Source organism: Taudactylus pleione, unplaced genomic scaffold (genome assembly GCF_031769625.1).
Source record: "Taudactylus pleione unplaced genomic scaffold, aTauple2 ptg000066l, whole genome shotgun sequence".
NCBI lineage: Eukaryota > Metazoa > Chordata > Amphibia > Anura > Myobatrachidae > Taudactylus > Taudactylus pleione.
Genome location: NW_028284468.1, coordinates 21280 through 34790, shown reverse-complemented (window position 1 = coordinate 34790; position 13511 = coordinate 21280). Strand labels below are relative to the sequence as shown.

General features: G+C 45.1%; 1 protein-coding gene across 1 annotated transcript in view; it reads right to left on the bottom strand.

The window, feature by feature from the left end:
- LOC148534359 (YEATS domain-containing protein 2-like) overlaps positions 1-13511 on the bottom strand; it is a gene marked incomplete at its 5' end in the record, with an annotated part of 42550 nt that overhangs the window by 9792 nt on the left and 19247 nt on the right. The window contains 5 exons of the mRNA XM_088466791.1: positions 1154-1236; positions 2550-2623; positions 3375-3474; positions 5713-5905; positions 7364-7537. Of these exons, the coding sequence (XP_088322917.1) occupies positions 1154-1236; positions 2550-2623; positions 3375-3474; positions 5713-5905; positions 7364-7537 (624 nt within the window). The remainder of the gene's footprint in view (positions 1-1153; positions 1237-2549; positions 2624-3374; positions 3475-5712; positions 5906-7363; positions 7538-13511) is intronic.

Genomic DNA, 13511 nt, shown 5'->3' with positions numbered 1-13511 from the left:
TAATTAAGCAATTGGAAGTTTCCAATCACCTTAATTAGTAATTACTCATCTTCCAAAGGGATGACTTCTTCCTCCAGGATTGAGATCCGGTCTTCTGCAGCAGCGATGTGTGTAAGTATGTGTGTGAGTTTAAGTATGAGTGTGTGAGCCCCAGGTGTGTGCAAACCCCTCCTGAGGCAGCAGTAGGAAGAACTACATCTCCGAGCAGCCCCCTCCCCAGTGCAGATGGAGGAGAGATGCCCGGGAGCCGCGGAGACCACCGGATCAGTAAATATCTTTTTTTTTTTGTCCACGCCCCTCTGGATTTTCTAAGCAGAAAACCCTGCACTTTTTTAAATTGGATACTCACGGTAATTCAAAATTGGGCGCATGATCCACAAGGTTTTACGCGGTGAAAACCATGCGCTCAATTGATTACCCCCCTTAATATTGAACATGTCCCTGTCATAAAGCCTAGCGGATACACCACTTTCCTCCTTTGGGAAGTATCTTGCAACACAAACATTTCTGGGATTGCAGGAACAAGCACGGTGGCATTATTAGTTATTACTTCATCACATTTTTCTTGCAACATACTGCTCACTCATGTCTTACATAGGGTGAGAGCAGGTTGTATTAATTTCATTTCTCACATTTATACTTCCTATCCATATAGCGTGCAAGGTTCATGCAGAAGGCATCCCATTGAAATGATAGGCTAGCTGGTATTTTGGAATGGTCATTTGCTGGGTCGCTGGCTGTTGTGCCTGGCACTGCCATTACGTTTTCCTCTCCTTCTCCATCCTCCCATCTTTCTTTCCTCCTATAATCCCATCTAGGTGGCAGGCCAGGGCATAGCCACCACTGCCAGTATTACAGTACCTGTACCCAAATTAATGCAATTGCAGAGAAACCAAATCTCCTAAATGGGGCCCTAAATAAGTGGGGATCATGGGAGCTGAGTGAGGTAACAGAGACAATAGAGAGTAGGAGTTTCTTATTTTATTATTTCAGATAAGGTTCCCCAACCTAAAGTGCAAAGTTAATAACATGTGTTAACTACATATTGACCGTTAAAACAATGGTTAATCTAGGTTTACTCAAAGTCATGAACAAGTTTATAGTATATTATAAATAAAAGACAAGACAAATGGATGGGAAGAAGAGAGAGTACCTCAGATGCTCTCCTTTTGCCAATGTGCCAGCTGTAATACTGCTCCAATGAACTTGCACAGAAAGGGTTGCTGCCATCTTCATCTACAGCAAAAACAGAGATTTCTCTCACTAAACCTTTAAACTCTGCTTACATTACTAACAGCATAAACCAGACAAAGGGTACTTAGCAAGATACAGGAGTACAAACTTACTACAACAAGCATTTGCTTATGATCTGCAATTATTCATTATCTTCCAGCCTGCAGTCAGCATATGTACATCCACAGCCGGCGTGCCTAGTGCAGGGCAGGCAGATCTAAAGGCCCCCATACATCAGCAATTGATTGCAGCAATCCTCCAATTTGCAATAGATTGTATATAAAAATCTTTCCCTTTTTCAATCGATTGCAGAGATGCCACATTCGATTGAAAAAGGGAAAGATTTTTACACACAATCGATTGCAAATTGGAGGATTACTGCAATCAATTGCTGATGTATGGGGGCCTTTAGTCTATCTCAATCTGGCTGCATATCTGAGACCTGGCTGTCAATGACAGTCTTATGGTGCATACACACAGTCACATTTCTTATCAGATATGAACGATAACGATTGTAAAAATTATCTTTGACATGTAGGGCGTGCATCGTCCAGTGATGCGCGTTCCCGCATGTCAGATAACGATGTCTGACATCGACTGTGTTTGCAGTCAGATTTTGACGATTTCATTCATTTTAATACTGTCAGAAATCGTTCAATCGTCGATGAAATCGTTCAAATCGTTGTAAAAATCGTTCATCAAATCTGACCGTGTGTATGCACCATGACACGGCTGTTAAAACATACAGCTGGCCCAGGTAATACAGAAGGGGTGTGGCCAAATCCAGGAGGCGTGGCCATAATCTCTACGTAAAAAAAATTCTATGAAAAACTCTATATACAACACTTAACAGCTGGTGAGGGTTCCTTAAACAAGTCCATGTCCAGGAAATTAGTACCCCCCCAATTCCCCCTCTCAGTGACCCTGTCGTAGATTCCAGCCCATTGACCAGCAGCAGTTACTCACTGCCCAATGTCTAGGTTTCTTCACCGATATCTTGTGACATTAATATAGTGGACATTGGAGGAAAAATATAGGACTGTACTATTAGTCGCTGTGCATGGTGTTGATCCCTTGACAGCGCCCTTTAGTAGAAGAGACGTGCGTGTACGTGTGTGTGTTTTTATTGTGAACTGCTAGAGACCTGAACATGTGAACTGCAATTAAGGGTTTGGGATTGATCCATGCAAATATTAGCTTGTAGTCCTATTTACCTATCACACACCAGTTGAAATACTAGGTCATCATAAAAAGGACAAGAGAGCTATAAGGCAAATTATAGAGTCATTTGATAAACTACTGGTTATACGCCTTACCTCTTTCACCAATGAGTGGAACCTTCTTCACAGTTGCAGTGAGCAGTTGCTTGAAACTCTGCAGATGTTCTGTCCTGCAATTATATTCAGGAATATATTCGACACAGACTCAATTTGCAATTAAAATGTATATTATTTGTTATAACTGTTCCAAAAAATGGTATTTAAGGGAACAATGTGTTTTGAGATAATCTGCTCACTCAATGGGAGATGTATCAAACCTCTGAAATAGAAGATATTTGGTTGCTATGGGCAACTTCTCCACTTTTTCTAACTACCATTTAATAAACGGTGCTAGATGAATGAGAGCTAGAAGTTGATTGGCTGCTACCTGAAACTTTTCCACTTTTTCTCTGTAGAAGGTTTGATAAATCTCTCAAACAACATACATGTTACCAGCACCACAGCAAGTGCTAATCTATAGGTGACTTTCCTGGGTAACAATTACTTATGGACAGCACTTTTTGAAAGCAAGTAATTTCTCAATTTAAATGAGAGTCACCATTGTTTTAAGAAAAGCTTTACTATTTTTCATAGTACATATCACCCACTCCCAGGAGGCAGCCATCTTGTGGCCTGCACCAATATTAATGAGAATTTTGCCTATTCCTACAAGCAGACTTCCATTGTAAATAACCATCACCCCCCCTTCCCCCATATCTTCCTGTTTATGACAGGAGAACTGAAGACAGCTGGACACTCAGAGATCACTGATCTTGTGTCCTGCAAAATGAAATCACCAAAACCGCCATCTGATAACTACCAGTTGTTGGTTTATAGGGGGAGGGAATAAGGGACTGATGGTGAATGAACAGAGTTAATTACTTCACAGCGCTGGATTCCAGTTCTAAATGATGTTCCAGCTTCACGGATGGAACGCCAGCGAGGAACGGCAGTGTGCTGCTGGGGTCTGGGTCCGATTTAACTGTAAGAAGAAAATAAATGCGGATAAAAGATTGTTTAACAATAATGAAATGTGAATACGGGATGTAAATGATGTAGGGAGTGTCAGATCATTATAACATACTGTGCAAATAAATAAAAGCTTCCCTGTTGTTTACTTTAGAAACATTGGACGTTAATAGTGCAGCCTAAGGCTGTACACACCAGTACTACTCTTCCTATGGAGTTCTCTCCTTTGCTTTTATTCTGTAAACATAAGGGTAAAACGCTGCAACCTAACTCCAAATCAGGGTACGACAGAACGGAGGGTTGATGGGAGTGTAGGGAGACAGACGGTCTATAGTTTTATTAGAGCTCCGACTTCAAGGAGTGAGGCCCCTTTCTATAGTGTTTTGTATTTCAGCAGGATTCCAGGCCCTGATATGTAAGTGCAGCAGCTGAGTGCTTTGCCATTTGATATACATTTTCTGGCACATACAAGCGCCTCATACCCTTTATAATTGCTCACTATATAATAGGAATGGAATATTGTTACGTAGATGCGTGTGATCTTGTGCTGAGGGGGTGACAATTCGGTAATGTGCAGTATTAAGCTGAATAAGATGCTCTTCTTATCCTAGCAGGTACACGGTTATGGGTTAAAGCCCACAGCCTTTGCTCTTGAAGCCTATGGCTCTATAGAACTCTCCCTGCCACAATTATTGAGCATTTCATCTCCCTGGTGGGTACTTGAGTTCTGGCTGCAGTAACCTGTCTTTTCTGAATCGGACCTGGCTTGGCTGAGTATATCCAGTGGTACTGACACAGCTCATTACAGACTAGAGCATCTAACTCCTGATCCAGGTTACTCCCCTCTGGTACGGGGTGTGGGTGAGCCAAGCTCTCTGAGATATGTGCTCTAATTTCTCACCAGGACTGTTACACAACCTACTTTTAACAGACTGTGTTTAAAGAGCAAGCAAATAGTATAATGGTATTGGCCTTTCTTAATACATGGCATCTAATGAAGCATTCTGCTTTTATTAATGTATATATAGGGTAGGAGGCTGTGTTAGTCTAAGAAATATATATATATTTTTAAACGTAATGCATATATTGCTGCAGTTATCTAACTGTGCGCCCTAATTCCCAGAACTCAAACTTTGCCTATTTTACTAGAAGGTTCCTAATAAAAATGTATTTTTTTCCTAAGTGATCATTTACATTTTTTGAGCGACACCAATTTATTAGCTGGGTTTTTTATTTTGCGTAATTAAATCCCATCCCTACAGCTTTGAGAGCGCAAAGGATGTTATTCCATGCGCTCTGTCTCTTCAAATGACAACTATTTGCTTTGTACCATGGAGTAGAGGTTCCCAAACTAGGGGCCCGATTCATCATGGATTGCATTTGCAACAGTGTACGCTGATCGGTGATGGTGCATACTGCGCATGCACCACAGTGCGCAGGTTAGGATTGCGATCATGTACGCAAATACAAGGCCATCGCAGAGTGAATGGCGATACATCAGCGTTTGGGGGTGGTGATGAGGGAGTGGTCGGTGAAACGCAGGTGTGCCTGTCTGTGCATAAATTAGCCACTGTAACGGCATACACAGCCTGAGTACTCACTGCGTGCAACGAGGTTAGCAATTTCTGAGACAGGTCAGACCGGCTGTAATTGTGCGTGAGGGTCCGATGTTACCGATGTATACGCAGAATTGCGAGGTCTTACGGATGGGAGAAAACGGTAGTGGGCGTCTCTTTGCTGGGTGAGCAGTTGCAAACATTAGCATAATTAAGTAGCAGAACCGCGTGCGTAATCACAGCTGCGATCGCAATAGTGATCCGTAATCAATCAGGCCCTAGGTCCTCAAGGCACCCCAACAGTCCAGGTTTTAACGATATCCACGCTTGACCACATTAGTACCTCTGTCAAATTGATTTAACCACCTGTGCCCAACCATGGATATCTCTAAAACCTGAGCTGTTATAGATCCTTGAGGACTGCTTTTGGGAACCTCTGCCATGGAGAATAGAAAACCACAGCAAGCATACAAAACTATTTCACACAACAATACCTATGGATGTGGTCATAAAATCAGCCAGGGCCACCTGGGAAAAACAGTGCGGTTTGGAATAGGGACTATGGCACACTAAGTTCTGCTATACGTAATATGCTATTGCTGAGAAACACTATACAGCCATCCACAGACATACGTAATATACACTTACAGGTAGATCTCCATAACAATATGTTGTGTGATGCGTGTTATCAGTACCTGCTAACGCAGCGTTGCTAGGAGCTGGGCTGAGTGTGGTTCTTGATGACACTGCCGATACGGATAACGAGACGCATTTACTGCTCCCCAGGGACTTTACATGGCTGGTGCTAGGCGTAGCAGCGTGTTGCTGGACATAAACTTTACTTGATGATGCAGCGGGGGATGCAGAGCTGCTGGTCCCTTCTGCCGCCTGTACAGAATGAAGAAGTGATGAAAAGATAAAGAGCAGCTCTCGAAAACAAAATGGAATCCAGCGATAGCCAAATTGGGGTATAGAGGGGGAAGGAGCCTGAGCTTTCATGTGGCCAGGCACATCCCTACTATACCCCAGGGTTCTAAACGGATGAACACTCATATAGGATTTACTAAAGAAATTATAAAGAATGAACAAAAACCTAACATTGTTTTAACATGGTGATGTAATAACGAGGGATGAAAGCTTCTACAGGCTGAGGAAAGTGCAGGTCCACGGCACAAACCTATAACATTCCTATACTGTATAGTACTTATGTTCATTCACATTCAGCTCCTAGAGAAGAACGTCCACCACATAGGGGTTCCGTTACGGCTCATAAAATTGTATGTATGCATAAAACATCTATTTTCATACTAAGATTTATTATAAGCGTTTCATTTTATTATCATCCAGGTAAAACAGATTTCTATACATGAGAGTGATCGGATCTGAAAGTAATTAAAAGTAGAATGGTGCTACTGGCAGAAAATGGAGCCATGAGCCCCCCTATACTGTAAAATCATGTGCAGATGGTTCTGCTTGGAAACTCCAGGGGGTTTATTTACTAAATGTCGGGTTCCAATACCCAGCGCTTCCGATAGTGATTATGCCTGAAATGTAAAAGGGCAACGATTTTACTAGACAAACACCCTAGTAAAAGCATTCCACTTTTTTAATTTCGGGAAGAAACACGATCAGATGTGCTGGGTTATTACTGATATCTGGTTCCCCCCATTATTTCTTGGATTATTATTTTGTACTTTGTTCCCCTCTAATTGTGTGTATATTTCTGCTCCTTCAACAGTTATATGCATTATTGGTGCAAGTATACAGCCTGGCAGTCGTGCAAGACCAGTAGTCGCCGTCACCAGGCTCTGTAGGCACTAACAAAAAGGAAAGCCCCTCACTCTCCTCTTCATTGCTCACCAGGCAGCCAATTGCTGAAAGTGTAGGCGAGAGAGTTACCCTATGCCCTATAGTGGCTCGGCACGTGCATTATGAAGCAGAAGAGAGGAGTAAGCACATCCCATAGAGTGACAACACATCTCAATCTATGTTATTTCTTGCAACAGCCAACATGAATGTTGTAACCGGTGGAATGTAAGTTCAATGGATACAAAAGGTTAATGAGACCACTCAAAACAGTTGTTCCAATTAAAGGTTATTTATTATGAAAAGGTTTATCCAAAGAACTAACATTCCACTGGTTATAGATGTGTACTATGGCAAACAAACAGTCCTCCCACAGGAAAAATAAATGTATCAAAAGGTTTCAAAACAAATGGTAACTATTCAGTTCATATAGGAAACAACAAAAATGAGACGATTCATTTGCCTTTCCAAGCATTTCTAGAAGTGCACAATGACAAGTCATAGCATATTAATGAAGACAGCAGCACACCTGTACCGTACCTGTAGAGCAGGTCCATTTGCAGGCACAGATGGTAGTGATGTACTGGCAGCTGTTATAACACCCCCTGCAACCCTTACTAGTGTGGTACCAGGCTTCTGTGCCTGAGATGTTGCTGGTATAGACTTCAGTACATTGTCAGATAATTTTACTAATCCAGCCGAACTGCTGTTTGCCTAAAACATGAATTTAACCAAAAGAAACAAAAAAAAAAAAAAAAGAATTGTGATTAGGATACACTGTAAGCTGAAATCAGTCTATAGAGGGTTAGAAGAGATTAATGCTGAAAATACTGGTATAAACAGACACAACATAGTTTATTATGATACACATTTTAGTATATACCTTAGCCCTTCAAACAAATATAAAATGTAAATCAAACTTTCATAAATTATGTTTCCATACATACAGATCATCTGCTTCATTTCTCACTTCCTCCCTCACAGCTGCCTTATGGGGCATACACACTGGACGATTCGCTCCCGGCAGGGGTGTGCTCAATGTCGTTAACGACATTGGCCACACACATGAACGATATCATGAACGACATTGAGCACACACACTGAACGATATCATGAACGACATTGAGCACACACTGAACGATATCATGAACGACATTGAGCACACACACTGAACGATATCATGAACGACATTGAGCACACACACTGAACGATATCATGAACGACATTGAGCACACACACTGAACGATATCATGAACGACATTGAGCACACACACTGAACGATATCATGAACGACATTGAGCACACACACTGAACGATATCATGAACGACACTGGCCACACACTGAACGATATCATGAACGACATTGAGCACACACACTGAACGATATCATGAACGATATTGAGCACACACACTGAACGATATCATGAACGACATTGAGCACACACACTGAATGATATCATGAACGATATCGTTCAGTTGCTACCCTCCCTCATCCCGGAGCATGCAGCAGCCTGACAATATCGTCAGGTTGGCCTGCATGTTCGGGCGATGAACGACAAAGACCAACGACCTGCGGGAGCGCGCATCGTTGGTCGTTATCGTTTTAGCATACACGCTGGCCGATATAGTGAACGACTGAACAAGAACTACATCGTTATCGTTCAGTCGTCCAAAATTTCGGCAAGTGTGTACGCACCAGACAAAGGCCCTGATTCAGAGCCGGACGCAAGTGGCTGCTCGTTCGCTCCGAGCGATGTTTGCCCAACTGCGCATGCGTACGGATCGTAATACGCATGCGCGAACCACTCAGTGTGGCCGAAATTCATGTGCTCGAAAAAATAGCGAATGCCTGATAATTTGAGTGACAGAAAGAGGCGTATGTGGGTGGTAACAGGGGAAGGTGCTTGAAAACGGGGAGTGGAGATCCGATCGCAGGCGTGCTTAAAGGTCAAAACGGGCGTTTTATGGGTGTGCATATTTAAAACAGCAGCGTCATTGACCACGTCACTGGGTTATTTTATAGCCCGAACTGCTCGCAAAATTGTGGTAGCAAAAACCAACCACAAGAATAGCGAGCAGCTCATACCCTGGTCGATGTACTCGACTAATCTAATAAATAGCGGACATGACGTAGGATGCGAGTGGACAGGGGGCGTAGTTTCCCAAACAACGACCGCAAGTTTTGTACGCTCGTTCAGACCTAGAGGCGTGAACAGACCGCAAACAGCGAACGGTTCATTTGAATAGCCACCCCTATTTTCTTGACGAGCGAGCGCAAATAGCGTCCGGCTCTGAATCAGGCCCAAAGTCCACTGAACACCCAAGGGTGGTTCTAACATGTATAGTACCACCCAGCAACGGGACCACCCAGCCCCCTTCCATGACAAAGCAGCTTGTTCTATAATCTTTCCAAAATACACGACTGGCTATTTCTATTGTTAAAGATAGAGGGTAAAAAAAACAAGAGATATGGTAAGAACTTACCTTTGTTATCTCTGTTTCTACGAAGTCCATAGGGTCCACAGGGTTGACCTTGGGGGTATAGGTTGGGAACCAAATCCGGGCACCACGCAGTTAAAGCTTTTAGCTCCCAGGATGCACTTGGGTCCACTCTCCCTATAACCCCACCCCCAGCCAGAGGCACCTCAGTTTGTAAGTAGCCAAAGGCCGGAGGAGGAGAAAAAAAAAAAGAGAGAAAACTGGAACACTCGATAACCATACTCATAGAAATGGGAGACGGAAAACCGGTGACCAGTCACACAGCCCATTTGAAGCCAGGTGCGTCAGGGCGGGCGCCCTGTGGACCCTATGGACTTCGCAGAAACAGAGATAACAAAGGTAAGTTCTTACCATATCTCTTGTTTTCTACTTCAGGGTCCATAGGGGGTCCACAGGGTTGACCTTGGGGATGTCCCAAAGCAGTTCAACCAAGGGAGGGGACGCTCCTGTGCTGAGAGGAGAATCCGCCGCCAAAAAGGAAGCATCCTGAGAGGCAAAGGAAAACAATGCCTAGAACCTTAAAAAGGTGTTGACAGAAGACCACGTGGCCACCTAGCAAGGCAAAACAGCCAAGGCGCCACAGCGAGCCACCCACATGGCCCGAGAAAAAACAAGCAGCAACAACAGAAAGGCCTACCCATGGGTAGGCCCCTGAAGAAGACATACGAGGCCGTCCAGCCAACATATGGCCATAGGCCGGCCATCCTTTCCTGTTAAAACCAGAAATCTCAGACCACCAATAAGGAGTCCGATTTCCGTCAGGAACTTGAATGGATCACATAAATCCACAGAGGCCGGACCTCAGTCAATGAGGCCACACCAGCCGAGAGGACTGGGGACTGAATGGCCGCACCATAAGTTCCAGAATAATATGGAACCTGAAAATCACTAAGAAGAAACACAGGGTGAGAGCAACTCACACCCTGACAAGATGCCCTCCAGAAGAGGGAGCCACATGAGAACGCTCCCAATTCCGACACTCACCTGGTTGATATAAACTCCCTGATAGAAAGAGAGAAAGCCAAAGCAATAGACCATGTAATGGCTATCACAACCAGCGGTTCCATTAACTTTCCCCGGAGTTAACGAAGAACCACTCCTAACTCCCAAGGAGTCCCTAGGGAGGACAAATGGAGGCATAATCCAGAAAACACTCCAAAGGATGAACTGGATATCAGAGCGGAGCAATTCCATAACCTAATCATACTGACAGTGTAGAGATCTGCACTGTCAGGAAGGCCAGGCCGAGGGTGAAACCCAAGCCAGCCGGAAGGAATGCCAGAATATCTGGAAATCCTGGACACCAGAGGATCGTATCGATAGGTATAATACCGTAAGAATTATGGCTGCCACAGTTTGTGGTAGGTCCCAGCAAAAGCTGATCCATGTGCTCCAATCATTCCAACGATGACAAAGCCATGGAAGCCGTAAAGACCACTGTAGGGACGTAGTCACAGACAAACGACCCAGGTCCAAGGCAAACCCCAGGACCCTGAGACAACAGGTCTGGGTAGTGAAGCATCAGGAATGGAGTATCGATGGAGAGACTCCGAAAAACCAAGTACCCCTGACATCTGGGGCAATCAGGAGCCACCAGCAGGAAAGCATCTCTGTCTCGATTGAAACACTTCCCTCGAGGAAGAATGGAGACTGGAGAACACAGGTACGCAAATTGGAAGAACCCCTTCACCGACAAAGAGTCACTGAAGGTTGCTTCAGAATCCCCAGAGTTGGACTGTAACACCATAGTGTGATAGAGTCAGAAGGCCATGAGTGTCACCTCAGGAGGGCCCCCCCCCCCTGCTCACCTCTCTTGGGGAAGAGACTAGTCCCCGGGATGCACGTCGTAACGGCTGAGGACTCCCGCTTCCCAATGGAGAGCACCTGAAATGAACACTGTCGAGATGGTCGGGAGGAGACCCTCAGACAATGTCCGAATGTATGACATACCTGACATTGCCACCCAACGAACAGTATTGCTAAAAAGGAAGCCACTGTTCTGACCCTGTCGGACTGAACTTTTTCAGGTTCACCGAGAAACAAGGGCTATGCCAGAGTGAAGGCCCAAGACAGGCTAAAGTTCCAACAAGTTAATTGACAGGGTGGAATCGACAGACATCCAATTGCACTGAAATGGATGCGAACCAGACACTGTCCTTAGCAAAGAATACCCTGGACGAGATGGTCATAGTCACCCGAAAAGGGACAGACTTGCCTCCGGGGAGAGCAGCATCATTTGAACAGTGATCAGACAGAAAAAAACTTGTTCCATCTGGAGATAAGCCAATTATGGAAAGGCCTGGAATGGAACCATGCCCATTCCACCCTTCCAAAGGCAGACACTGAATAGTGGACCATGCATCCCAGAGTGCAAAGACATATGTCGACTGCGCAGACATCCATGTACTCCTAATGGAAGAGTGGAGATGCCGTCTTACGCCAGAAGAATTCTCAGATTCTGAGAATCCAGCAGGGCTCCTAGGTGAAGAATACCCAGAGAGGCATGCAGGGAGGACTTTTTCCCCATTGATTAAACTTCTGCACCCTGAAGAAGCCACAGTCAACCTGACCCGGCTGTAAAATACCCCGGTGATCCTGCTAAGAGCAGGAGGCCATCCAGGTACAGGAGCATTGGGATATACTGAACAGAAGAACTGTCAGAAAATCCAAAACGCTGGTAAACCCCTGTGGGGCTGAGAACAGTCCCAACAGGCAGAGCCCGAAAACCGTAAGTGCTGTGATACAGCAAACCTCAGTCCATGCTGAGGCAAGGTCTCTGTAAGTGCCCGTTCGGGTCCGAATAAGGGCCTGCGTATCATCACATGGAAATAGGCCGCCTGAGCAAAGAGAGGGCGTACCCTCCTACCCACGTAGCCGCGGAAACTAGACACTAGTACCGGGCGAACTGAGAAAATCGCCATCTCCCAGTGGTAGGCCTGTCTTGTCATGCTGACGATATATCCGTAGGTTCAGAAGCAGGATCGGCTGGCAGTCCAGGCCTGCTCGGTTGAAGAAACAGACCTTTAGGCTGACCCAGAGGACAAAAAGACTTAATAGACTTAGTCTGAGGCCCTGTAGTGGGCATAGCTGAAGGCGGGAAATTTGTACTGCCACTGTCAAGGTCAGGACCCAACAAGATCTACCCTATAGATGGTATCTGCACCTCTGCATTCCCAGAGCGCAGCCATAGGGTATTACGGAGGATACCGTCGCAGCCGGAACTCTGAAAGTTAGGAGACTGGTATCCAATATAGGCATGTCCACCTATGACAACTGCATATATTACATGAGCGACCAAATACATTTGAACCCCAGACGTGTTGGTGGGGAAAAAACATTACAAATGCATCAGCTCAGTATGCAATAGTATTAACCAACCATGCTATAGCCATGGTAGGATGGGTAACAACCCCTGAAAGCGAGTATACTGATTTCAGGCAGAGTTACCACCTATGGATCAGAAGAATCCGACCACGCAGGAATGGGATGCATAGTCACGTCTGTAATCTGACGAGTAACACGCCCATCCACCCCATGAGGGGCTCGTGATGACCCTCAGGGAATTTGGGACAGGAGGCCAAACACTGTTGTAATACCTCATAACTGACAACAGCCAGAGTCCCGCCATGCAATCCCCCCGCTAGTCAGCAACAGGGAACCAGAAGGCACGCAATACTGAGGGTGTATGATACAGGTACAGGTCAACATTCACTCTAACCAGAATGGACCTGCCACCAGCCCAAAGCAGGGATAATAATACTTGAAATAGGCTTCCCCCCGTGTAAGAGGAAAAGAGCCCAAAACAGTATCCAGTTCACGCAGAGCCAACTGGGAAGTAACCACAGGGCGTCAACCACGCCAATTTGCGTTTTGTAGAAAACGACATCCACCCAGGGTGGCCGTGGAAATCCCTGCAAGGGGAATGACAGACTATGGTGGCACCAGGGGGATTTCATATACTGCGAAAAACCCCTGCAGGGAGCAGTAGTCTGTGTCACAGGGGAAGAGTGCAAGAAACTGCGAGATACCCTGAGATGAAAAGGGCATTATGGTGAAGTAACCCCCAGGTGAGGTACAACAATGGGGCCCACCCGGCGATCCGCAATTGAGAGGATCCCGAGAAAACAAATCTCCCAAGGGGGTCGTGAAAGGGGCCGGCACCAGATGACGCCACACACAGAACCCTTTA